Source organism: Clarias gariepinus, chromosome 13 (genome assembly GCF_024256425.1).
Source record: "Clarias gariepinus isolate MV-2021 ecotype Netherlands chromosome 13, CGAR_prim_01v2, whole genome shotgun sequence".
NCBI lineage: Eukaryota > Metazoa > Chordata > Actinopteri > Siluriformes > Clariidae > Clarias > Clarias gariepinus.
Window position 1 is genome coordinate 33,277,129 of NC_071112.1, and position 26,999 is coordinate 33,304,127.

The window sequence follows — 26,999 nt, forward strand, 5'->3', positions numbered from 1 at the left end:
CACAATAATAATAATAATAATAATAATAATAATAATAATAATATGCTTGTTTTTAAAGTTACTACATTTCTGTGACGTCATCCCCCTAGCCTCCTGAGACACCACTGACATTTCCACTAACTGTTTCTATTTAATCACAGCTGATAATTATAACATTAATGTCAGGAAGGTTATCAGATGAGTTCCATCTAACGGTCCTGATTCATAGGAACACACTCATAGGAACACACACTCATATGGACACACACTCATAGGGACACACTCATAGGAACACACACTCATATGGACACACTCATATGGACACACACTCATAGGAACTTTTACATATTATTATTATTATTATTATTCTATAACCCCACTGTGTGTATAATGATAATGAATTTCCCGCGCTGTGCTCTGCGGTGTGTGTGTGTGTGTGTGTGTTAACAGGCGAGACCATCTCCGCGCTGTGGGAGGGGTGTGTGTGTGTGTGTGTGAGAGAGAGAGAGAGAGAGAGAGAGAGAGAGAGCCCTGCGTTAATCCTCCGGCGGCTCAAATCACTACACACACACACACACACACACCTCGGCACAGAGCGCTATGTGAGCTCCTCTCTCCTCCACACACACACACACACACAGGAATACTGCAGCAGCGCGTTGTTCACATCACTGGAGGTAAGTGTGTGTGTGTGTGTGTGTGTGTGTGTCTGTTTCTGCTGAAAACTTCACCTGCACTTTGTCCTAAACACACACACACACTCCTGTGTATTTAAGATGAGTTCAGTGTGTGTGTGTGTGTGAGTGTGTGTCTTTATTTTGAGAGAATCTCTGGAACCCTGTGTACTGAGCAGCTGGAGACCTGATCTAACAGTGTGTGTGAGTGTGTGTGTGTAAGTGTATGTGTGTGTGTGTGTGAGTGTGCGTGAGTGTGTGTGTGTGTGTGTAAGTGTATGTGTGTGTGTGTGTGTGCGTGAGTGTGTGTGTGTGAGAGTGTGAGTGAGTGTGTGTGTGTGTGTGTGAGTTTGTGAGTGTGTGAGAGTGAGTGTGTGTGTGTGTGTGTGTGTGTGAGTGAGGGTGTGTGTGCGTGTGTGAGTGTGTGTGTGTGTGTAAGTGTGAGTGTGTGTGTGTGTGTGTGTGTGTATGAGTGTGAGTGTGTGTGTGTGTGTGTGTGTGTAAATTCCCTTCAGTGTTTCTGTATAAAACATTTGAACAGACAGTTCCTCCAGGGCGGCTCAGGAGTTTATGTGCAGAGTTGAATCCTGATCCAGCTGTGCGCTCGGCGTTACTCACTGTGTACACAACCTGTGTGCTGAAACACATCCTGAAGTCACGCTCACCTCCACCATCACCAGAGGTTTTAGACTGTTAGTGCAGGAAAGAATGGAATGACTTTAAGGTCAGATTTAATGATCCGGACCTGAGGATGAGCGCGGCCGGTCTCCACGCTCCTAATGCTACTTTAAACACAGGTCTACAGGCTTTTAGGATAACTTTAATTTCTGAATGAATACTGTCTAATGGTCATATTGTATAGTATTATATAGGAGTGTATCCTGTGACGGGACAGATCACACACACACATTCTGCATCCCAGAGAAACTCTTCAGTACCTGTTTAACTTCTAAATCCGTAAGATTAAAGATTATCAGCAGGTCCTCACTGTACGCGTCTCAGGGACCGAAGAATGAGTTCCATCCTCAACTTTTCTTTCCAGATAAAAACCAGTTCACTGATGTCACAAGAGGAGAATTATTGTTTTAAAGGTCTAATGTGACATTACTAAAGATTCGTCTCTCTTTTTCTATCAAAAGCAGAAAACAATTGTAGAATGAAGGAAAAGATTAGAGAAAAGACTCGAATATGATCTGCTTTATTTTCCTGGAGATGTTAATGAGAAGTTTCAGATTCTTGGCTGATGTTTTCGGGCGGACAGCTGGGCAGGACTTTTAGGACTTTTAGGACTTTCAGGACTGTGAGAACCGAATAAGACCGACTTCACCATCACATCCTACCACATCCACTCTTCTCTTTCTTCCTCTGTCTTTCATTCCTTACCTCCTTCACTCCTTGCTGCTTTGTCATGTGTTTGCAAAATATTATCATTCTGAGCATTGCAGTAAAGGGTTGCAGTTTCTTGTCATGTTGGGACGTCCCTTATTTCCCAACAGCCCAAATTATCTCTCTAAAAGTGCACCACTGATCCCAGTGTGAGTGTGGGGTGGGGTGGGGTGTCTGAATGCAGCTAGCCAGCACTGAAATGTGATCTTTTGGCTGGGGTACAGAGGCCAAAGGTTAAAGGTGATGAGAAGAATGAGTTAGGGTTATCTTCCTGGCCCTATAAGCCTCTTTATGTGCATTGAGCCGGTGGCTGGACCATGCCGGAGCACATCAAAGCTCAACCCAAACATTGTTATCTGGAGCTGACCTTTAACCTGTTGCTGCGAGCCATGAAAATTAGGGATGCACGATACCACTGCTTTTCCATTTTCTTTTTGATCCAATAACAATACCTTCAATACCTTCACTTGAATTGTGATACTGATCATTTGAAAAGTCTTCTGTTTGTGTGTGTGTCTGTGTGTGTGTGTGTGTGTGTGTGTGTGTGTGTGTGTGTGTGTGTGTGTGTTTCGCAATTCGCAGTTTTTTCTGCCCCCAGTTTGGCTCCATGTCTTTTTGTTGTCAGTCTGGAGCAGAGAATGTAGAGAATTAGACAGAACACCCCTGCAAACACACACGTTATTCTCCTGGAGGCCAAAATTCTTTAAAATCAACATCCCCCTGCTTTATAGCTGAGCAGTGAAAGTTCCTTCATGGACACCAGCAGACACTTAAACGATGGTAATTTGCTGACAAGGTTCATAAGTTGTATTGCAAAAAAAGCAAAAGCAAAAAACACCTCTCCGGTGTAAAGCATTTTGTCACTCTGACTGAACGACTACCGTATAATCCTCAGTATATAATCCTCAGTATATAGTCCTAAATATAATCCTCAGTTGGTGAAATTTAAGCACACTACATTTACATCTGTATGTATTTTGAAAATGTCTAACGTTATTAATGGACAAATGTGGCCTATATGGTGGAATTTAGTTCCTGATCTTTATTATATGCTTTGGTAAAAAGAATAGTGGAGAGAGAGAGAGAGAGAGAGAGAGAGAGAGAGAGAATGCGTCCCAGTCTTTGAGACAGCAGGTCATAAATACAGAGACAATGGTGGGGTGCAGAGGCCGGGGAGGAGCAGAGGAGAGATGAAAAGGCTTGTCACCTCTGTGTAAGGAAGCCGTGTCAGGGAGGTCAGGGCTGGGGGACATCCTCAATCCCATCAACACTTCCTCCTTTATCTCTCCTCCTATCAGCTCCGCTCAAAAGCAGCTCCATTTGCATCTGTTTATCAGACCAACAGGAAGGCTTGAGGAGTCTGGACAGTGGTCTACAACCAGCCACAGAGGGCCTGCACACACACACACACACACACACACACACACTAAAAAAGAGGTGTGTGTAAAAGCATTCCTAAGGGACGAATAAAGAAATAGGTGCTGCATGTAAAGATGAGACTCTTGGAAAAGATTTATTCACAAATATTTTGATACATTTTTTATATATTATTTATTCTTTGTTGAAGTTTTGCAGAACGAAAGAGGCTTCTAAGTAGAACACTTAAGTTCCCTTTATATAAACATTTGGGTACAATAGACTTGAAGTTAAAAGCTGCTTGACTTTGTGTCTCTGATGTAAAACACACTTGGGATCGATGCTTTAAGTTTTGTCTCAGTGTTCAGGGTCGAGACGGTGCTGGATATCAGTTTATATCTTTTCAGAGGAAGCGTTAAGACGTGACATATGACAAGACAACGTTAAAACACCCTATTTAAAACAGACTTAGATGGTAAATTGGATACTATAAATATTTAAATTTAAATTTGATTTGTCACATACACAGTCATACACAGTACGATAGTGAAATGCTTATAACAGTTCTGCTACGTCTATACTAACGTGTCGCAACATGGAGACATTTAAAGAGATAAAGCTACTGAGATATATAACATATCGTTTAAAAGGTAAAACAAAATGAGTTTAAAACTCTGACATCTATTTCTGATCCTGTTGTCGTAAGTGTAAGTTGACTCATATAAATCTGGGTTAATTATCAATAAATATAGTAATTAATAAATTAATTAAATGGTGATGTTATGACCCTGTTATTCCCATCTGAGGCTGAGGATTTGCTGCGGACTCGTCTGACATCAACTGTTGTTTACTGTAGAAAGGATTATAGAGTGTTCTATCCCCCCCCTCTCTCTCTCTCCCTCTCTCTCTCTCTCCCCCCTCTCTCCCCCCCCCTCTCTCTCTCCCTCTCTCTCTCTCTCCCCCCTCTCTCCCCCCCTCTCTCTCTCTCCCTCTCTCTCTCTCTCCCCCCTCTCTCCCCCCCCCTCTCTCTCTCTCTCTCTCTCTCTCTCCCCCCTCTCTCCCCCCCTCTCTCTCTCTCCCTCTCTCTCTCTCTCCCCCCTCTCTCCCCCCCCCTCTCTCTCTCCCTCTCTCTCTCTCTCCCCCCTCTCTCCCCCCCTCTCTCTCTCTCCCCCTCTCTCTCTCTCCCCCCTCCCACCCTCTTCCCCCCCCTCTCTCTCTCTCTCCCCCGGCTCTCTCTCCCCCCCCCTCTCTCTCTCCCTCTCTCTCCCCCCTCCCTCCCTTCCTCTCTTCCCCCCCCCTCCCTATCTCTCTCTCTCTCCCCCCTCTCCCCCCCCCCCCCCTCTCTCTCTCCCTCTCTCTCCCCCCTCCCTCCCTTCCTCTCTTTCCCCCCCCCCTCCCTTCCTCTCTCTCTCTCTCTCTCTCTCTCCCCCCCCCCCCCAGCTCTCTCTCCCTCTCTCTCTCTCCCCCGGCTCTCTCTCTCCCCCCCTCTCCCCCCCTCTCTCTCTTCCTATCTCTCTCCCTCTCTCTCTCCCTCTCTCTCTCCCCCGGCTCGCTCTCTCTCCCTTCCTCTCTCTCTCTCTCTCCCCCTTCCCCCCTCTTTCTCCTCCCTCTCTCTCCCTCTCTCTCTCTCTCTCTCCCCCCCTCCCCCCCTCTCTCTCCCTCTCTCTCTCTCTCCCCCGGATCTCCCTTTCTCTCTCTCTCTCTCACTCTCTTTCTCTTCCCCAGCTCTCCCCCCCCCTCTCTCTCTCCCCCCCCCCCTCTCTCTCTCCCCCGGCTCTCCCTCCCTTCCTTCCTCCCTCCCTTCCTCTCTCTCTCCCTCTCTCTCTCTCTCTCTCCCCCGGCTCTCCCTCCCTCCCTTCCTCTCTCTATCTCTCTCTGCATGTATGCGTGTCTCATTCGGGTCAGAACGACCTGATATTACTTGGTGAGGTTGCGTTTTGGACGCCGTGACCAAATTCAGTGCTTCTGTTGACCTCTCTACAGGAAGCTGATCTCCTGCAGGCGAAGACATGAAAAATATGGTTTCCAAATGACTTGACTAATAGCGGAGATGATTTAAAGCATTTCTCGGCCTGTGAGAACTCATCAGAGATTCATCATATTTACGAGGCAGAGAAAGAGGCACGCTGACTCATCTCAGGCAGACTGATGATACCCGTTTGAGCTTATTTGATTATTTGCTGCTTATTTTCTGTGTGTACTCTGATGTGTGTCCTCCCCAGAACCCTGTGTCCTCAAATAAACTTTTGTAAGATGACAATGTTTTTCAGAGTTATAGTCAGAAGTTCTGTAGTGGTATAGAGACAGGTCCGTATTTCAGCGGTACCTCGGCATACGCGTCGAGTTCTTGAGGTGAAATTTAATTTCTATTTTACATATAAAAACAATCAAAACATTGAGAAAAGACATGTAAATTATTTTAGATTATAGACGAATAGACATGTAAATGAAAGCGTCTCCCTTTTCTTCTTGCTCCTGTACTTAATAACATGTTAGAGCCTCATGGTGCTACTGTATGTCTTCACTAATCAGGAAAAAAAAAGAGAAAAAAAAACCCCGCAACGAATCTGTAAACCTGCTTTGCTCGGCTCTACACTGAGAACAAACAAGTTTTGAACGTCTCCCAGACGTACGCGCAACCTCGCCGGCGTTGAGTTTGGCTCGGTTCGGTCGCTCGTATGGTGAAAATGCGTGATGATTTCTGTTCCTAAAGCAGAAGTTCCTGAGGCCGGGCGCTCGTATGCCTCTTTATCGTGTCCAGTGAGATAAATTGTTAAATGTAGGTGATTTATGAGAGGATCCGTGTGCGGTACAGTGCATGCAAAGTTAGAGGAGGAAACAATACGTACATGTGACTTTTATGTTTGCTGGAGGTTTTAGTTATAAATGAATAAGCAGTATCACACTCCAGGACATGCTGTTGTACTGAATATCCACACAGTTGCGATGCGGTCATGGAGACGCGGGCGCGGCCGGACACGACAGATTATGAGTTGTTCCTTTATTTTACCAGTTATTTTGCTCCGCCCACACTGTCCTTGCAACTAGCAGCCAGTTAGCAATCTAGCTCAGTTCAGCAGAACGACGCGGACGGTTCCGAGGCGATTCAGAAGGACTTAGAAGTGATGAGTGCAGAGACGGCGTGTTGTTTAAGACGCCATAACGTTATCAGATGTGTGTTCTTACTGAAAGTGCTTCTGTGACTGGGTGTGAATGTGGGTTTAGTCAGACAGCTGCTCTCTCCTCAGTACTGCGGACCGTACAGACCTACTCTCACCCACGCTGAGACACACAGTTAGTGTCACTAACCACTGGACAACACCTGGGACACGCCCACCCATACACAGAGTTACACCTCACAGTTAACTGTTGTATAACTGTAAATATAACTTCATGTTTCCTGCTCGTAGGTGTTTTCCCCCCTCATGCGTTATGGATGGGTTCTGGTTCTGATGTTGGAATGTAATGGTCAGGTTTCACCAAATATGCTGAGTACTGATCAATGTTTTCTAAACTCTTCAGGAATCTCCTTTCTTCAAGTCAATAAACAATTCTATAAACCAGTGAAAAACCAGACTTCTGATTTCCCAGAACCCATGCCTGTCCCTTTGCCCTCTGGAATGTAAACTAAATGATTGTGCATCCATAGACCGTTCATCTGCACCATAGACACTGGCCATAGTGTTCTTATTATGGGTCGTACCTCTAACGCTCAGTCTTGCAGGAAAATTAGCTTCCATTGTCCTTTAACTGTATTTTAATTAATAATCATGTAATAAAGTGTTTTTACTTCACTGTCTATCACACTTTGTATAAAAAAATACATTGAGCTGTGAGTCGAGCTTTCAGATGTTTATTCTTTACCCTCACGCCGTCATCTCGTCTTTCGTCACAGCCCTTTCTTTTCTCGCTCTGTTCTCACGCCTTCTCATTTTATTTCCACAGAAGATGGGAAACTCGTACGCAGGGCAGCTGCGCACCACACGTTTCGAGGAGGTTCTGCACTACTCCATCGAGGCGTCTCTGCGTTCCAACAGTGTAGTACCCAGACCGGTGTTCTCGCAGCTGTATCTAGAACCAGAGCAGACACCCCCCTCTCGAGAAGGTGACGATGGACAATTATGAACTTTACCGACTGTTTTCTAGGATTCTGTTTTTTAACACTTCTGACTTAGGACATGTCCATGTCTGATTTAAATCAGACAGGGACACATTTTGGAGTACCATTGTGTTGGGATAGTTTTACACCCCATGGGGTGTCTATTGGGGTGTCTTTCTGCACACACGTTCTCCTCTGTATTCATCCTTAGCCTGGCTGCAGTTTGTCTACTGTAATGCTTTGGGACGTGTGAGACATAAGGAGAGCATACGGTGTGAGAGCGCTGCATGGGCGGTGCCATCCTGTTACACGTGTACACGCATGAATTGTGGGAATGTTCCCACTTTATTTACAGTTTTTCAATTTGTATATTTGTTAAAGAATTCAAATTCAGTTTTGTTTAATTGTTAATTTGATAAATGTTGTCAAATATCTTTTAGTTCCTATTAGTCATGGTAGCACTGAAGAAACTGTGTAAACCATCAGCCCTGAGCGTCGCATCTCCTAAATCAGAAGCACCTCGTCTGGTTTAAGCACCTCTATTTAAACCAGGTCTCGTACAGCTTGTAAATTTACACGTAGTGCTTCTTCACCAGGGCAAATGGAAAATGAGGAAGATGATGATGAGGATGGTTCCGAGTCTAACAGTCCTCCCATTCCATATCAGATGAAGCCTGCTCCAGAAGGCTCCTGCACCACTGATGGTAAGAGCACAGGCACCGCTCGAGTCCAAAGTAACATAGTAGGGAACTCTGAGGTCATGAAGCTGCAAAAGCAACATATAACATGAAACATAGTGAAGCGCTGGCCACTTTATTAGGTACACCTGTTCAACTGCTTGTTAGCCCAAATATCTAATCAACCAATCACACAGCACCAACTCAATCCATGACGTGGATATATCTATAGGATTTACAGAGAATGGTGTGAAGGGAAAATCCCCAGTGAGAGCAGTTCTCTGCGTGAAAACACCTTGTTTTGTTCAGAGGTCAAAGGAGAATAGAGAGACTGGTTCGAACTCAAATAACATCATGTTAAGCATATCTGAACACACAACACGTCAAACCTTGAAGCAGATGTTTTACAGCAGCAGAAGACCACACCAGGCGTCGCTCATGTCAGAAGACGTCTAGTCTGATGAGTCTTGATTGCTGCAGCGGATGGTGGTGTCAGAATTTGGCATAAACGAGCTGAAAGCATGGATCGCTCCTGCCGTGTATCAGTGGTCCAGGCTGGTGATGGTGTGATGGTGTGATGGTGTGGGGGAGATACGCTTTCTAGGCACACCTTGGCCACCTTGACCATCATCTCATACTGGTTTTCCCCACAGTCACCAGATCTCAGTCCAGTAGAGCGGCTCCGGGACGCGGTGGCATCGATAGATTGACAACATGGACGTGGACAGATGTGCAGCGACTGCGTGACGTTCTGGTGTCAGTACAGAGTGAAGTCTGAGCAGTGTTTCCAACACCTTGCTGAATCTCGGCCATAAAGAATTAAGGACATCTTTTAGGCAAAAGTGGTCCAGCACAGTACTAGCAAGGTGTACCTAATGAAGTGGCCTGTGATTGTATGTTAATTGAGTAAAGCACTACTGTTCACCACTGTTTGTTACTGCGTGCTCCTTAGGATTCTGTCAGGCAGGAAAAGACCTGCGACTGACCTCAATGTCCACTGAAAATCTGGACGTGCCACCGGGATTTCAACTGGTTGGGGCCAAATCTCCCAGTATACCCAGCCACATACTGGTGTGTGCAGTGGATCGACGTTTTCTCCCGGATGAATGCGGACGAAATGCACTTTTAGGTAGGAATTACAGGGGTTACGATTTATCCACTCGTTTCTTTTTGGGGTAGAAAGCTGTTGATCTCATTACTGGAAATCTGTTGATTATGTAAAGTCTAACCATCTTACACAGAGCTTTAAACCACAGGCATGTTCACTCATGGAACATCTACAGAGGGAAACTCAAGCAAGACAGTTTATAACTGACTTTCACTGACTCACAATTAATTCGATATCTAATCTATTAAGCAGTGTAATTTATGACCGATGTTTCAGTGTTAGAGTGTGAGGCTCTGCGGTATGAATGTGGAGGACTGGACTGAGGAGGACAGAGCAGTGTAGATGCAGTACAGGCAGCTGGGTCAGGGCACCATAGCCAAGTGCATCCAGACCTGCGCTTATCACAAACATGTTTTCAGCCGTTTAATTATGATTGATGTAATCTCTACAACTGTTCAATCCCCTTGATCGCTGTGTAACCCCGGCTTCATTTACAGCACCGATAAATTCCACTTCGAAATCAGATGGGGAAGTTAGTTAGCAATAACTCCACCGTTGTGTCTGGCCTACAGGTTTTTCAGGGAACTGCATGGGCTGCGGTGAGAAAGGATTCCGCTACTTCACCGAGTTCTCCAATCACATCAACCTGAAGCTCATCACGCAGCCAAAGAAGCAGAAGCACTTAAAATACTATCTGTTCAGGAACGCCCAGGGTGTGCTGGTCAAGGGCCCGCCCATCTGCTGGAAAGCAATCGGTAAGTCATGCACGAGCATCGAGAGGAGGATCGTTATACAGGGTGAATAAGAACATGTTTACATTTAAGATCAACTGCAGCCTGGTTCTACCCCTCAGTAATCCTGCAGCTGGAGAGCAAGAACAGGACCTGGCTTTTGGAACCGCCTGACTGCGACATACAGAGATGTTTTTAAAAAGGCATTTTTGTCGTGACTATAATATTTAGTTTGAAACGGCGAGGTTAGTGTAGGGCCGAACCTCCCTCACTATTCCAAGAGTGCTTTTCCAACAAGTGTTTCATGTCACATTGGAGAAAATTACTCATAATGCTCCAGATTATTCCAAAAACCTAGTGAGCTGTTCTGTTCCTCAGTACTGTAGTGACTTTGGTTAACTTTATTACATGAGTAGCGAGCTCGCTGATCTGCAGTCACGCTAAAAATCATTTCACGCTGTTTGATTGGTCAGTCGCACTGATGTCCAGATTAATGTCTCTGCCGGTTGTGTCTTTACACCACAAACATCTTCACTTGTCCTGACTGTGTTCCAAAAACAGCTTTAAAACAGCAATTGAATGTTTATTTTTCTGCAATATTATACTTTATGCCCATTCTGCCTGACCTTACATTCCATCCTGTCTCCTTCTAGACACCTTCTCCTGTTTCTACATGAAATATAAAATATAATAATGGAGCTAAACTCCGTACCTGTTCAATGGTGTAGAAATACATTAGAGTCGTTGCGGTACAGTTCCACAAATAAAGAGTTGGACTGATAAATCTAATTAGATTTAATTGAGAGTAACTGCAGTATATACCGATTACATATGTATATATATTTATGGATATATTTATATTTGCTTGTGGAATGTAGTGAGTAATTGTATGTATAAATCTGAATAGACCGAAGTGAGTGATATCCGTGTGTGTAGTAACAGGTATGATATCTGTGTGCAGATAGCCGTGTAAGACAGACCTCCCCAAACGTGTCTGCTGGTCTAGACGTGCTGCAGCCGTCTGCTCCTGTAGCGAGCAACTCTCTGCCTAGTGCAGGACCTGTGGGTGTGAGCACAGCCAACTACACAGGTACAGCACTGCATTTAGTGCAATAATCACCATGCGTTAGTACAACATGTTGAGGTGACTCTCTGGTGTAATATGGGCTGTTCTGCAGATCTGAGCACACATCTCCACGCCCCGGAAACTTCCCCTGCAATGACCAACGGCAGCCACGGTCCAGCTTCCCAGCAGCCTCTGCCCCAGACGGGCGTGGTGTCCAACGGGCCGGGAAGATCCACAGGTACGGTTCAGCACCTAGGAAAAGTGCTTTGGTGCGAACTTCCTTTGATTTGATAAAGAAACTACAAACAGTTGCTATTTGATGGTCTATCAGGAGTGTGTGTGTGTGTGGGGGGGGGATTCACTTCCCATCACACCTCCATGAAAGAGATTCCCCCATCCCCTTAAATACTTTAGCTGTATTGTCTGCTCCTTTTGCTCCTTTGCTTTTGTATTGACAACATTAGGGGTACTAAACCCTCCTCCCTCTCGGTGTCGCGCCTCCATAAACACTGCTGTTTGCTCTTTTTACTCTTTATTTTTGAGCTCACCGCTGCTATAAAATGCAAGGGTTCTTTTATGATTTTAAGTGCAGTTTAACACACAGTATCTGTGACCCTGAGGGTTAAGGACACACACACACACACACACACACACACACACACACAGAGTAAATCCAATAAGTGCTTCCTGTTAGATGCAATGCTTTCTTAACATTTATTCTTCACTACACTCCATGATTTGTCTTTTTAAATGCCGTTAAAACTTGGCGTGATCATTTTCTCTCTCCACTTCTAAGGAGCCATGGCTAACACAGGACCACCCAAAAAGAGACACAAGGGCTGGTCCCCAGAGTCGGTGGGACACACTGAAGCCAGCAGCAGACCTGTGGCCTCCAACACAGCCAATGGGACGAAGTCAGGTACACATCCATCTAATTCTGTCCTACACACAGACCTGAAAGACTCGGACTCTGGGTGTCTTCAGAGAAGGACAGATTAGTTTTTAGGGACATTTGTGTCTCATTAGTCCAAGAATAAAGTGTTTGTGTCAAACACCTCCTGGTGGGTCGGGAAAGGAAAGCTCTTAATTTAAATGGTGCTCAGAGAGGAACTCATGGGGATTAGACAGTGTTTTGAGAGTTTGTTTTGTAAAAGTTGTCTTATCTTTGCTGTTAGACTGTTTGGGTGTGTTAGCATGAATTCATTTTGCCATATCATTCTATTAAAGCTGATGACCTTGTGTGTCTGGCAGACATGGGAAACTCCGCGTCTCAGGGGTGGTCCCCCCCCGCCCCCCCGGAGGAGTCGGTTACCGTGCCTCATAATTTACTCCAAACCTGCGGAGTACAGCCAGTTATATTTAAAGGTGAGGTTCTCTCCATAATCTCTACAAGTACAATCACAGGGAGCTCACGATACCATGTTATCATGATACCTCGGTGCTGATTTGATTTGTATTGCGATATTGTGAATAGTTTATAGTGCGCCACCTGCAGGATTACAGAGGACCAACAGTATTTTACCACGCCATGCAAACATGTATAAATAAACAATAAATGTAATAGAAATAGGTTTTCAGTTTGGCGATACATCATTTGCCTCACAGACGAACAGTAATGCATAACTGAACTGATTTTATTCCTAGTAAAAGAAGCATAAATGCAAATATAGTTAAAGTTAGATTTATGCGGATGACAACAACATTCAGCATTTAAGTTATTAATATAGATGGTATTGTCTCATAATGAGTGTGTGTGTGTGTGTGTGTGTGTGTGTTTGTGTAGGACATGGGGATCTGCCACATCTCTGCGGGAACACGAGTGAAGTGTTGGTGAACTGCTGGCTGCAGGCGTGTTACCGAAGCTCCCAGAAACTGCCGCGTGTTTATGAGCAGTACGGCGCGTCCTCCGTCCAGCCGCTGTCCACTGAGATGCAGGTCCTGCTGACTGTCTACTATCTGGTCCAGCTGGGTGAGAAAGTGCAGCTTATTCACTATAAATCTGTAATCTATTAACAGAGAGGAAAAAATTTAGCTGACAAATTAAAGGAAAAATTTATGCAAAAGAAAAGAAACATAAAAGGTGTAGAGGTCATTTAGCTGACATGCTTTAGTTCTTTAGACCAGTGTGTCCATCAGTATTTAACACCACCCTCATCCAAACACCTGAGGAAGACTGGAAGACTGCTGTCTGCTCATTCAGTAGTTGCAGAGACGTCTAGACTTCAATTTGTCACCTGCCTTTTGAATCTTCAGCCGATTGGAGAGCTGGGGCGACTGAGCTGCACATCTGTACAGAAGTCCTCACTCTGAGTTTCTCACTGGGATGTTGTGCAGTACAGATGTTGTGGTAGATGTTGTTCAGGAGAGGAGAACTAGTTAGTGACTGCGAATTAGCTGAATTAAATGGAAAAAGAGAAACCAATCAGTTCCATGTCTTGCACATGCCCAGTTTTTCCATTATTGTAATTATAAGTGTTATAATACTGTGCAGAGATAATTATCATGAGTATCAGATGTCCTTGAGCAGTGTGATGATTATGTGTCTGATCTTAGGCCCAGACCAGATCCCCCTGATGGAGGACTTGGAGCAGATCCTCATGCGCTCTTGGCGTGAGTCACACCTGACGGAAATCCGTCAGTACCAGCAGAGTCATGCCCAGTTTCCTGCCCCGCTGCCTGGCCTGGCACAGCCCCTAACCCCCTCTCAGCTCCCTTGGCTGGCCAAACTGGCCACCAGCTCCTGCGGTGACGCCGTGCTAGTGTTGGACGCCGCGCCCTCGTTATCCGAAGCGCTGGCAGACACTTTCCGAAGGCTAATGGAGGGCAAGCTGAGTCACACACATTTCGTGGTGATCATTTGCATGGGCCGGAGCCAGGAGACCGAGTCCTGCGTGGTGGTTACAGGTATAAGATTAACTGAGATGATCTGGCCATGTGGATGAAAAAGTCGCTTAATGTATTTCTCTGTTCCAGTTTTTTGTGTGTTTGTCAGGCATCCACACTGAGACCATGCCCTAACACTGCACAAACATTTGGACGACCTTACTGTGACCTCTAGTGGATAAAAGATAAATACTGAGAGTGACTGTGTTGCAGAAAATAGTTTTAATTAAAATTTGTCTTATTTGTAGATGATCCATTGATCTTTTTGTACACAGCTGACTGCATCGGTGTCAGCACGTCCTAAAAAACTGATCTATAATTTACAGTTTATGTAGAAAGAGTTACAGTATATAGTTTAAATCACTTGTGTTTCCTGTTTAAAATACGTACCATGCACGCAGACCCGAGGCAGGAATCAAACCCGGACCCTGGAGGTGTGAGGCCACAGTGCTAACCGCTATCGTGCCGCCTCTGTGCTAACAATGAGTTACAAGTTAACAGTGACAGTTAACTATTAGTCAAATGAAATAAATGCCATGTAAAGATGGATTATTATTATTTGAATTATTATATTATTAAAGAAGATAAATTGAATTTGATTGCTCCGGGTTTCCAAAACAGCTTTAAGCCTGGACATACTGCGAATTCTACACGTCCCTAGAACTGTACCGCAGGTGTGAACGCTGCTGTTCCAAAAAGCATTAAACAGTTTCTGTCCACTGACCTTACATCTCCTTCAAGTCATTAAAGGGTTTGAGATGTGGTGAGTGTGAAGGCCACAGCACATGATTTAGATTTTACTTCACATTCTGTAAATCCGCGTGGTCTTGGTTGGAGACACTGATGTGATAAATGGACACAAAGTGACTTCATTTTCTGTTTCTGAACAGGGAAGCACCAGGCGCGAGCCCTGGCAGAGAGTATGCTCTCCCCAAGCGAATGTGTACGAGAAATCAGTCAGGAGTTTTCCTCTGGGATGACGGCGGAGTTAGATGCCTATGTTAGCTCCCTAGGTCCAGGTAAGGCTCCTCTGATCATGTTAGTGGAGATTAGGGCTCAGTTTCCTGCACTTTTATCTGAACCTAAATCAATATAAATGAGAAGAAAATGTTCCTGCAGCCATGCATTAAGTTTAATTCTAGTTTTGAACGCGTCATCTTTTTAAAATGAACTTATTCAGATGGAAATGTGGAGAGTTTGCTGGAGAAAGTCAACGCAGAGACTCACAGCGTTTCTGCTCACGCACATGGGAAGGAAAGCTGTGCAGAAGCCACGTGTACAGGTGAATCTCACATGATCAAGCTCGTCCAGTCTATTTTACTGCACCGAATTTGGAGCGAATTCATTGTCCGATCTCGTCCACCAGAATTTCGGGTAGAGTGGCATGAGATCCGGCCCATTCAGCTGGCAGTGGCACGGAAGCTGTTGTCCCACGTGTGTGCGATTGCCGACTCCAGCACTCACAACCTGGATCTCGGCTCTTTTGACAAGGTGGAGTTCTTAATATGCGTGCCTCCTTCTGAGGTGACGTTCCAGCAAGTGGTCCTGCACCTGTGGAACTCAGGTAACTCAGATGAGGCTTTTATTCCCTCTTACACGTGCAGGTCTAAACCTGCTGGTTTTAACGGTAACATCACCGAGCATTGTGGAGTGACTGGGTGCTACTTTGTGTCTGTGGTTATTTATTCAAGGGGTCCTTCAGGAATTAGGTATGGACCAGGACTGTTTGTCTCCAAAAGCTGCTGAGCAGTACGTCGTAAAATTAGATCAGACTGCTGCGGCTAAGATCAACGGCCTCATTCAGAAGTCCAAGTTAAACCCCTATACCCTTTTCATTGTAGTGCACGACCATGCACACTGGGACGTCACCAGGTAAAGACGCTCTCCCAGGTTCTGTCTGTCCAGAAGTCATTGCTCGGATGTCATTCAGACTGTTTCTTTTTGTCTTTGCAGTGAAGAGTGTGGGAGGGTTGGTGGTTTGTCCAGCGCAGGACTAGTGGACAGTCTGCTGAACTGCAGGCACATCCAAGACGCACCCAATGTCCTGATTCTCCATGTTACCTCCTTCCCATTTGCCCTGCAGACTCAATACACACGCGTCAGCCCCTACAATGAAATCCACTGGCCGTCAGCATTCAGCAATGTAAGTACATATACACTGTGAGGCCAAAATTATCGGGACACCTGACTACAGTTGGAAGCATGCAATGGTCGGGAATACACACGAGCGACATCCGCCCTGTGGACTGGAACCCACAGTTAACGGGTTTTAAAACAAAAGACTAAAGCATTAGGATTTAAGGACTGTACTTGGTGTGTGGATCACGGGATTGTACACCCTACATAGTGCACTAGATATCCACTTTTTCCTGGAACCCAGACGTTAACGGAGCAGATTTTCTTAAGTGGAATAAGTGGAATTAAATGTAAAGTACCCAGCACCACTGAGCACCCTTGGAAAGTCTGACTGCACCGGGTCGTCCCTCATGACCTACGGCCAAAGTCCCAAAAGCCACATTCCAAAATTTAGTTTAATCCTAAACCTCAAGCACCACAGATACGTGCCGGAAACACAGCATTGGTCAATGATCTTTTTCTTTTTAAATGTACTTATATGGAAGCCGATGTGTGTTAATGAGGAGGCTTCATCAGGAGCATATTATTATTAACTATCGGTCATAAAAACAACAATAAAAACATGAGCTCGTGTATCTGTGCTATTTCTTTGCATATGTGACCCTTTTTTTTGTTGCTCGGTCTAAACACTCCCACTGGTTCAGTATCTAGTTGATCCACCTTCAGCAGCAATGACTGGACGAAATCGTTTCATGTGCGATTAATCAGAGAGGGGGTACTAACTTTTGACTGTACGGGTTTAACGTCAGGTGTTTACCCACTTTAGGCCGAGGTTTTTAATTGTGTGGAACATGTTTTTATATAGGACGTGGATCTGTACCAAGAGAAAACCAAATACTTTGGCGTGTCTGAGCTGCTGGAGTCCACGCGATCGGGGAGCGGCCTGCCGCTGTTACGCTTCGACAGCTCGTTTGAGAGCATGGTCACCGCGCTGGAGGAGAGGTAACACACACCAGCGTCGAACCGACCACAGGATCTGTAGAATAATTAATGATATGCTGATCCGGGCTCCTGGGCTCTAAATTAGTCAATCCGAAAGTAAAATGCAGCATTTTGTGGGTCATTAGGCAGAGTGTGTGACCCAGGTCCTAAATAATGATTTAAAATCAGTACAGTAACTCAGGATAAGAGCGAGGGTGTAGAATGTATCGTAAAAGCATTAATACAAACAATGTGAGCTGGATTTCCTGTTTCACACTGAGAAAAGATCGTGGGGTTTTTCTTATGTTCTCACACATCGCTCACTCTCGTTCAACAGACATAAAAAAATGCCTTAACAACAGCGTAAACCACTTCGATCCCTTCCCACGGCTTCATTCAGACACCATTCTTCATTTTCTCTTTATTTCTGTGTACTCTAGGCTGCGTTCACACTGACAAGCCATCAGCCGCAGTTTAGATTTATTTTGGTCAGATCACGTGTCATGAGAGTTCATGTTAATCACACATGACGTTTATGTGCCTCTAATGTGGATGGCACACACACACACACACACACACACGTCGATATGTCTTTGCTCGCAGCATCAGATAAATAATAAATATCAAAAATGTATATACATTCTCAGATTATAACATGTAGAAATCTAAATCATGCTTTTGGATGTTTTTGTTTTTGTTTTTCAGGTTTCCCAAACTGCACAGCTCTGTAATCCGCACGCAGGTCCTCCTCCAGCATTATTCCGTGGCTCTGTTGGCTGCAGCCAGAGGCCAGGTCCAGCTGCAGAAACACACCTCTGTAGAAACCCTGGAGATCGTGCAGTGTCTGCTGGGCTCGGCGCGACACTGCCCCAGCCACCACGGGTACATGCTGCTGCTGCGGATCCCCTTCCCGTGTCTGGCGGCACTGGCACATCAGCGTCTGTGCCACGTGCGTGACCGCCTGGGCCTCCACGAGCATTTCGAAATCGTCCTGGGAGACCCCACATCCGGGATCGTTGTGGGAAAGCACTTCCTGAGCCAGCTGCGGGTATCCGTTCACTCTCGTCATCATCACCCTTAACGAGTTTCCCAGATTTGCCTCGGCTGATGTTGACCGTGCATGGGGTCTGTTTGTGTAGGTGTGGCTGAAGATCCAGGACCCTGACTGGACGCCTCGCACATACCTGGATTTGGAGGCTTTACCCTGCATCCTGATTTTCACCGGCATGAATCCGATGGGGGAGTCGCTGCCAAGGTACACGACCTTAAACTAACGCCAGGTCTGCTGCAGGAGAGGAACAACATCAGGAACACAATGAGTGCATGTGTCATGTGTGAGACTGTCATGGAGGACTGAAGAGTTTACAATATGTTCAAATCCACCAAATAAGGCAGACAGAGAAATTTAATTTTTCCCAAGAAGATATTTTGTGTGTTAGGTTTAACAGATTTGTGTTTCTTTATTATTACAGCAAAACGATGACAGTCCAGAGGTTTTGCAACTTGTTTTCAGAAAATTTCAGTATTGGATTCTCTCGGGTGACATACCTGACATACTGTATCTGTTAGGTTTTTGTCCTGTCGTCTAGTCATTACGGTTTTTGTTTTCCCCGTGTTGTCTTTACGTCTACGTACTCGTAGGTATCAGATGAGTATTAGCCATCGGCCTGAAATGTTTCTTTATTAACGTCAGATTGTAAGATCATTGAAGAACATTTCCACTGTTTCCACGGTTTGCAGTTTATCTCCGAGTACTGTCGGGTCTCATTGTGGGTCGTCCTTCCTGTTCTCCTCAGGTCGTTGAAGTACTGTGACGAGCGAGTGATAAGCTGCTGCGCTCTGCAGCGCACGGCTCTGGAGCAGGAACTCGGTCTGGCTGCGTACCTGGTGCGTGTGGAGGAGCAGAGACAGCGCGGGCCGCCGGCCTCCAGTGACCTGTCTGAGAGCGACCCGGACAAACTCAGCAGCACCGACAACGAGGAGGAGGAGTCCACAATGGACGGTGAGTTCCACGCCGTTAGCGTCGTTAACGACATCCGTTAGCACGCTAACACGCTAATGCACGTATCGTCACTCTGATTAAACTGTCCTTCTGTCGGTCCGGGAGTCACACAGGCCGAGCTGCAGTGATACTGTGACCTACTGATCCCTTAAAAATAACCAGCTGAAAGAATTTCCACTAGAACTATAAGCCGAGTGAAACCTCTGTCCTGAAACCCGTTTATCTTCATCTCAGTCACACAGTGTAAGGTGTGTTTACAGTTCTCCATCCGAAAGCCTGTGGACACGTCCAGGTCAGATGTTCACTCACACAGTTTGTCCCTTACAGACATCACATCATCTCCGAATTTAAAGCTCTTTCTTTAAACAGTTGTTAGATATATGAACTCTTCTAAGACTGTAGAAGTGAGTGTAGAAAAGGACATCGGCTGTCCGCCAGCTTTAATCACAGCTGAGACATAACTGGACAGAGACGTTCATAAAGGACGACAGACCAGTCAAATTAACATCTTTTAGTGGCGTATCTTCATTGCTTATGAAATCCAGTCACAGCATCAGTGAGGACGTTTCCTCCAAGACCATAGAGCTTTTTAAAGAACATGTTTTCAGTGTCGTTGTCTCTAACTTGCCCTGACCTCTCCCTGACCTCTCCCTGACCTCCCGCAGTGAGCAGGGCGCTCCCCGGGCTGGATCACCCTCAGCAGACACGAGATGAATCGTCTCCGAACAAGCCGATCCGATCCTCTAAGTCCACCTCCCCTGACTCCTTGTCATCGTCTCAGACGTCTACACAGCGCCACTGCTGCTCCTGGGCCCGCAACATCAACAAGCCGCCCGTGGTGCTCCTCCCCAAGGCTTTGTACGATCTCATCACCAGCGTGGATGCCAGTGGCTTGCCCAAGCCCATGTCCTTCCTCCCGCACCTGTGTGTGGAGTGGGCCAGCTCCTTCAGACCCCTCCTCAGTAAGATGATGACCTGCACGGAGCAGTCTCTGTACTACAGGCAGTGGACCACGCCCAAACCTCAGCACATGGACAGCAGCAACCGGGCCGAGGGACGCACCGACAACTTTCACCCTCGCAGACTGCTCCTCAGCGGCCCACCCCAGGTACACAGACGTGACGTGATTATGATTATGGACGAGATTATGGAACGAGACTCTCTGAGTAGAACATTATGGAATCACCACACCTGATTTAACTAGATCTTTTACATTGTAACAAATAAGTAAATCCATAATTTTTGCCAGTGGTTGTAAATTTCATTTCCCCATATGACTGTGTGTGTGTGTGTGTGTGTGTGTGTGTGTGTGTGTGTTCCACAATTGTAATTCCAAATTTCTAGTGACGGAGATGAGAATAAACCATGATGGGCAATTTATATTTATGTTTACCATTTTATTGTAATAAATTGTGTGTGTGTGTGTGTGTGTGTGTGTGTAGGTTGGTAAGACTGGTGCATACCTGCAGTTCCTGGGCATTCTCTCTCGAATGCTGATCAGACTCATGGAGGTGGACATCTATGATGAAGAGGACATCAACTGCAGTCAGTATATAAAAATGAGATTATTATTAAAGCGTGTTTACGTTTAAAGCCTATGTGTTATTAAATAATCTGATTATTATTAAAGCGTGTTTACGTTTAAAGCCTATGTGTTATTAAATAATCTGATTATTATTAAAGCGTGTTTACGTTTAAAGCCTATGTGTTATTAAATAATCTGATTATTTTTAAAGCGTGTTTACGGTTAAAGCCTATGTGTTATTAAATAATCTGATTATTATTAAAGTGTGTGTGCGTGGTCTGTATTTGCCCTCCAGGTTCCCAGTCTGAGTTGGTGAAGTTCCACCCGGCCGTGGCTTCATGGCCCCATGCGGACACCGTGAGAGGAATACCTTTTGACTTTACCATCCACGACCCCAAATACGAGGGCATCAGTACCATCTACTCCCCTGACTTTACTCCAAATGTGGAACGTAAGAATACACTATGGAAAATAAATACTCTATTTTGCTATTTTCTACTGTAGTTAAAGATTCATATAGTAATTGTAAGTTTGTTTTAAAGGAAATCCCAGACGTCAGGAGGACGTGTACCTTCGTCGCCGTACAGCTCGGATAAAACTCTCCAAATATGCAGCATATAACACTTACCATCACTGTGAGCAGTGCCATCAGTACATGGGGTTTAATCCCCGATACCAGGTTGTGTGTTAAAGCTGGATGATCATCATTTACAATAAAATCAGCAGATGTACATTATTATCTCAATAGTCAGAATATTCATTATCCAATTATTTGTTTTGTGTGTGTGTGTGTGTGTGTGTGTGTTCAGCTGTGTGAGTCCACCCTGCACGCCTTCACTTTCTCTCATCTGCTCCTTGGGGAAGAGATACAGCTCTATTTCATAATCCCTAAATCCAAAGAGCATCACTTCTCCTTCAGCCAACCAGGAGGCCAGCTGGAGAGCATGAGACTTCCCCTCAGCTCTGATTGGGTAAAAGCACCGTGAGGGTTTAACTTTCTCCCACCATCATGAATCCCAAGAATTAATGAGAAATGTAAAGGAGTTGTGTTTCATGCTTATAGAATCCCGATTGTATAAAGAGTCCCATATTCACGCCCACCACGGGTCGGCACGAGCACGGCCTGTTTAACCTCTACCACGCCATGGACGGAGCCGCTCACCTGCACATCCTGGTCATCAAAGAATACGAGATGGCTGTCTACAAGAAATACTGGCCCAATCACATCATGTTGGTCCTGCCCACCATCTTCAACGGGGCTGGAATCGGTAACTAACGTTCCGTGTAACACGACTGAACACTTCAGAAAGTCTCATTTGTGATGGACATGTTCCCGCCGTGCAGAGTGTTTGTTTAATTTTTCACTGTCTTTTGCTTCTCACACACAGGAGCAGCACATTTCCTAATTAAAGAACTGTCCTACCATAATCTGGAGCTGGAGCGCAGTCGGAGGGTGGAGCACGGCAGCCGACCTCAGGACGTCTGGCCCTTTATCATCCTGGCAGACGACTCCTGCGTCATGTGGAACATTGTCGACATCGACCCCAAGAGGTGCTTCTAATGTTGTAGTGGTTTCTGATAAAGACTTTTTACACTCCTCTGTAATCCTCATCATCAATCTCATGTCTCATTTTCCAAATCAGAGACTTACAGCAAAAATGAAAACTTGTTTTGGATCTGGCTTATCAATGTTCTTGCATGTGTGTGTGTGTGTGTGTGTGTGTGTGTGCACGCAGTGGTACTACTGGAGCCGAGAGGAACGTGTCTCTGAAGCAGGTGCTGCAGCACATGGAGTCGTCTCCGGACATCACTCAGTACGGCCTGTGCGGTGTGAGGAAGTGGTCGAGCCGAGGATCCGGCCCTGGCCGAAGGAGAGAGCCTTTCTCACGGGGACACCTGCATGATTTCTTTCTCCTTAACGTGGACCTCACTCAGAATGTGCAGTACAACCAAAACCGGTCAGCTCACATGACACCTCGTTTTCTACTTGAGGATGAGAACATGATGAGAAGCCATCACTGATGCTCTCCTGTTCCATCTCCTACTTCTGTCTCTTCCAGCTTTACCTGTGACGATGTAGACTTTAACCTCCGCGTCCACAGCGCCGGCCTTCTAATCTGCCGCTTCAACAACTTCAGTGTGATGAAGAAGCAGATCGCGATCGGAGGATACAGAACGTTTATCATCAAGACCAAGGTTGCATTTCCTGTTTTTGATTTTATTTTAAAAAACACTCGTAAATCAAAGCGAATTTCCCCATAAGAAATAATGAAAACTAAGATTATTTGTTCTACAGCCCTAAAAAATGAGTACATAAAAATTATTAATGCAAAATATAAAGTAAAAATAAAACAAATTAACCTGCACTTTACCTTAAAAAAAAGTAAAAATAAATCCCGACAGATAAGTGTTTCTGTTTATTCGTTCAGGCACTGTGTGTGTGTGTGTGTGTGTCTGAACGTGAAAATCTCTCTAATTACACTCGATTGAGCGACACACTAACGAAATCAAATCTAAGTGAGGTTACGCTACAACTCATCACTTTATTCTGTTTATGATCAGGAATGAATTTCTGAGTTTATTTCAAGTGAAACACGAATTTATTGAAAATAAAACAGGACTGAAAGTAAAATATATTGTTCTATGAATGTTCTATGAATGTTCTATAAATGTTCTATGAATGTTCTCACAGATGACTGATGTACCCACCACAGTGCAGCCCTCCCAGTATATTTGTGCTCCAGACAGCAAGCACCAGTTCTTGGCCACTCCAGCTCAGCTTCTGCTAGAGAAATACCTGCAACACACAAGTCAGCGGCTTTTCCCCCTCAGCACTGCCAATTACAGCCACCCGGTGCTGTCTGTCGACTGCTACCTCAACCTGGGCCCCGAGGTAGGCCACACCCTCTGCTGAGTTCTGAGATGCAACATATACACGGACCAGCCATAACATTAAAACCACCTGTCTAATATTGTGTAGCCCCGCCCACCCTCGTGTCCTGCAGAGCCGGAACTCCACAAACCCTCTAAAGGGGTGCGGTGGTATCTTAGCCACGCCCACCATCTACTACTGACACAAGAGCATCAGAACTGGACCACGGAGCGATGGAAGAAGGCAACCTGGTCTGATGGACCTGGGTTTCTTTTACATCATGTGTGTGTGTGTGTGTGTGTGTGTGTGTGTGTGTAAAGAGATGTCACCAGGATGCACTATAAGAAGAAGGTGAGGGGGCGTGGTCAGTGTGATGCTCTGGGTGATGTTCTGATGAGAAACCTCGGGTGGGTGTTACTGTGACACGCCCCACCTCCCTAAACCAGGCCGAGTTACACCCCTTCATGGAGACGCTGGTCCCTGATGGCAGTGTCCTCGTTCAGCAAGATGATGCGCCCTGACACACTGCACACACTCTTCAGGAGTGGTTTGAGGAACATGACATGTTGGATGTGCTGGAGAAATAATTCTGATCCATGGAGGTCCGATCTCACACACTTACAGGACCGTTAACATTCTGTACCAGATACCACACGGCTCTCGGAGTCTGGTGTAGGTTACGGTTCAGATTGGCTTGATGGCGCGGGGTAGAGGGCGGGGTCTACACTCAGGGGGGTCTACAGAATATTAGGCAGGTGGTTTTAATGTTCTGGCTGGTTGGTGAAGGTTTCTTCAAGGTGTTCTGGTTTCTGCATCTTGTGTAATTTATTTCTGAAACATTTTCCTGCTACAGATGGAGCTGTGCTCTGATCCTTTTTCTGTGTGTGTGTGTGTGTGTGTGTGTGTGTGTGTTCCTCAGGTAACAGTGTGTTTCGTCAGCTCAAGGCCACACTCCGTCAACATCAGTACAGCAGGTCTGCACTTCAGTGGCCTCCTGCTTTACTTCTGCGACTCTTTCGTCACACCGGGTTTCCTCAAGAAGTTCCAGTTCCTGAAAGGTGAAACACTGTGACATCACATACATTCACTTTCATTAATAGACCCAGTCTGTCACACTGGATCGGCATCCAGTCCAGGGTGTACCCCGCCTCGCCCCCCAAGTCTCCTGGGATAGGCCCCGCCCCCTGCCACCCTGTACACAGGATACAGACGATGAGTGAGTGAGAGTAGACTATCACACTGAGATGGGATTGTAAGTTTCAAAAACCTGCCAGTATATAAACTGGGTAAGATACACAGTATTGTCAAAAGTATGTGGACACCTGAGCAGCCTCACCCCCTGTGCCCATTCTTTTATCGATTTAGTTTCTCTTTGCTCTTATTATATCCACACAAGTGTATTATAACCTTCTGATTAATAACCTCTGAAGATGTTGAGTGGGGTTCAGAGGTCAGGGCTGTGCGGCCCACTCGAGATCCTCCTCATGTGTTTATGGAGCTGGCTTTGTGCCCCCTGCCGTTGTCATCCTGGAGCATGTTAGGGCTCCTTAGTTTCAGGAGAGAGGGAAATCTTACCCTGACCCTGACCCTGACCCCACACGAGTGTGTAGAGGTGTGTAGGCTTGGAGTCAGAAGTTTACAGACACATAGATTGAAGTCATTAAAACTGAGTTTTCAGCCGCTCTACAGATTTCATCTTAACAAACTATAGTTTTGGCGTCAGTTAGAACCAGATACCAGATCATACACATCATTTACCAGCAATTCATTTAATTAAACAGATGAATTATTTCACTTATAATGGATTATATCACAGCTCCACTGGGTCAAAAGTATGCAGACACTCAGGTCACTGTGCCTTTAAACTGGTTCCAGAAAATGATGTCATGGCTTTAGAAGCTTCTCATTGGCTAATTGGAATCACGTGATGTGTCAGTATACCTGTGGGTATATTTTTAAGGCCCATCTTTAAACTCAGCGCTTCTTTGTTCAACATCATGGGAAATTAAAAGAAATCAGCCACGACCTCAGGGGGAAATAATTGTGGGTCGAGTGTGGTTCATGATGGGAGCTGCACACGGGGACAAAGATCTTAGTTTAGGAGAAATGTCCTCTGGTCTGGTGAGACAAACATTAAACTGTTTGGCTGGAATCTGAAGCAGCTGAAGAACCCCATCTGAACACAAGGGGGCAGCATCATGGAGAGGCTGTGATCACAGACTATGACGTGGTTGACGAGATTACATTTTTGATTGATTGACGGCTTTAATATTAAAGTAAAATCCCAAAACAGGAAGTTAAAGCTTGATCACTAATGGTTCTTCCAAGGTGACCCGAGCGTACATTTAAAGTGAAGGTATTGGAGCGGCTCAGAACTCAAACACATGTGGGCAGAACTGAATGAGTGAAGTCTACAATCCTGCCCCGGTTACACCAGTTCGGTCAGGAGGAACGCGATCAAACCACCTCAGTGTGTCTGTAAACTTCTGAGCCATGGGAGGGTATAAAGGAAAATAAAAATCTGAAATAAATATTTCTCTACAATTATTCTGACATTTCACATTCTGTAAGTGAAGCAGTGATTAAACCTGTTTAAACATGAGGGAGTGTGAAGCACTGAGACGTCCACTGTGGACGGTCTCAGCTGTGTGCAGAGTGAAGTGTCAGAGTGTGTGTGTGTGTGTGTGTGTGTGTGTGTGTGTGTGACTGCAGGGCCTTTAACAGGCCATTAGAGCTCATTTATCAGTGTTAATTGTTTACATCTCACACACACACACACACACACACACACACACACACAGGGGCGACGCTGTGCATCATCTGCCCAAACCGCAGCGCCCTGCGTCAGACGGTGGTTCGTCTCGAGCTGGAGGACGAGTGGCGTTTTCGGCTGAGCGACGAGTTTCAGACGGCGAACGCCAAAGAGGACCAGCCGCTCTTCTTCCTCACGGGGACTCACATCTGACGGAGATCCTCAGGACCTCTGGACGTTCTGTAGGTAGCCGTGTGTGTATAGTGAAGTAGATGTCCTGTACACTTGCACTGCTCTGGTATTGTGTCGCTTGTGTGATGTTTCTCCTCTCTCGTTAGAACAAGGCCAAATTAAATCAGTTTCATGTGTATATGGGAAATATATATTTATTATCAAAGCTGTGCTCGGAACACAACTGCATTTTTGTTCTGCATTTTATTATTATTATTATTGCCATCATTTCTGCATGGAGAATAGAACAACTGACTGAATGTTTTTGCAAAGGGTATTTTGTAGAGAAAGAATATTTTTGTATATATTTATTTGGTCTGTTCTCTGCTCTTTTTTTTTTTTTTTTAATTCCTGAGAAGATTGTGTCATTGTACAGTTTTATTAAATCACTGCTTTATCCTGGTTTATTTTGTGTTTGATATTCTTTGCTATTTCCTCAGTTCAACAGCAGAGGGCACTGCAATGACATCAAGCTTTAGGTCATTTTATGCAAAGATTTAGAAATTGTCAATAACACACTAAAGAACAGACACTGTCGTTTATTGCTTTGTTCTTGTTTAGTAAATTAATGTAAACAGTAAACACATGAAAATCCTAACAA

General features: G+C 45.3%; 1 protein-coding gene across 4 annotated transcripts; it reads left to right on the forward strand.

Moving 5' to 3' along the window:
- The first annotated feature begins 550 nt into the window (after positions 1–550).
- On the forward strand, positions 551–26,792 carry greb1 (growth regulating estrogen receptor binding 1). Of its 4 annotated transcripts, none has more exons than XM_053510441.1 (32): positions 551–656; positions 7,341–7,500; positions 8,091–8,198; positions 9,124–9,300; positions 9,852–10,034; positions 10,972–11,100; positions 11,189–11,314; positions 11,873–11,995; positions 12,304–12,441; positions 12,860–13,045; positions 13,630–13,980; positions 14,850–14,978; positions 15,140–15,241; positions 15,326–15,523; positions 15,651–15,831; positions 15,913–16,102; positions 16,901–17,037; positions 17,722–18,064; positions 18,156–18,271; positions 18,813–19,018; positions 19,684–20,126; positions 20,461–20,563; positions 20,839–20,994; positions 21,086–21,222; positions 21,353–21,514; positions 21,607–21,811; positions 21,932–22,094; positions 22,280–22,501; positions 22,604–22,739; positions 23,236–23,436; positions 24,335–24,473; positions 26,217–26,792. In XM_053510441.1, exons 2-32 carry the CDS (start codon positions 7,344–7,346, stop codon positions 26,378–26,380), a joined length of 5,511 nt encoding a protein of 1,836 aa, XP_053366416.1. In that variant the 5' UTR covers positions 551–656; positions 7,341–7,343; the 3' UTR covers positions 26,381–26,792. The 4 variants fall into 4 exon arrangements, with proteins under 4 accessions (XP_053366416.1, XP_053366417.1, XP_053366414.1 ...); XM_053510442.1 differs by having other exon boundaries at positions 12,328–12,441; XM_053510439.1 differs by having other exon boundaries at positions 15,140–15,523.
- The last annotated feature ends 207 nt before the right edge of the window (positions 26,793–26,999 follow it).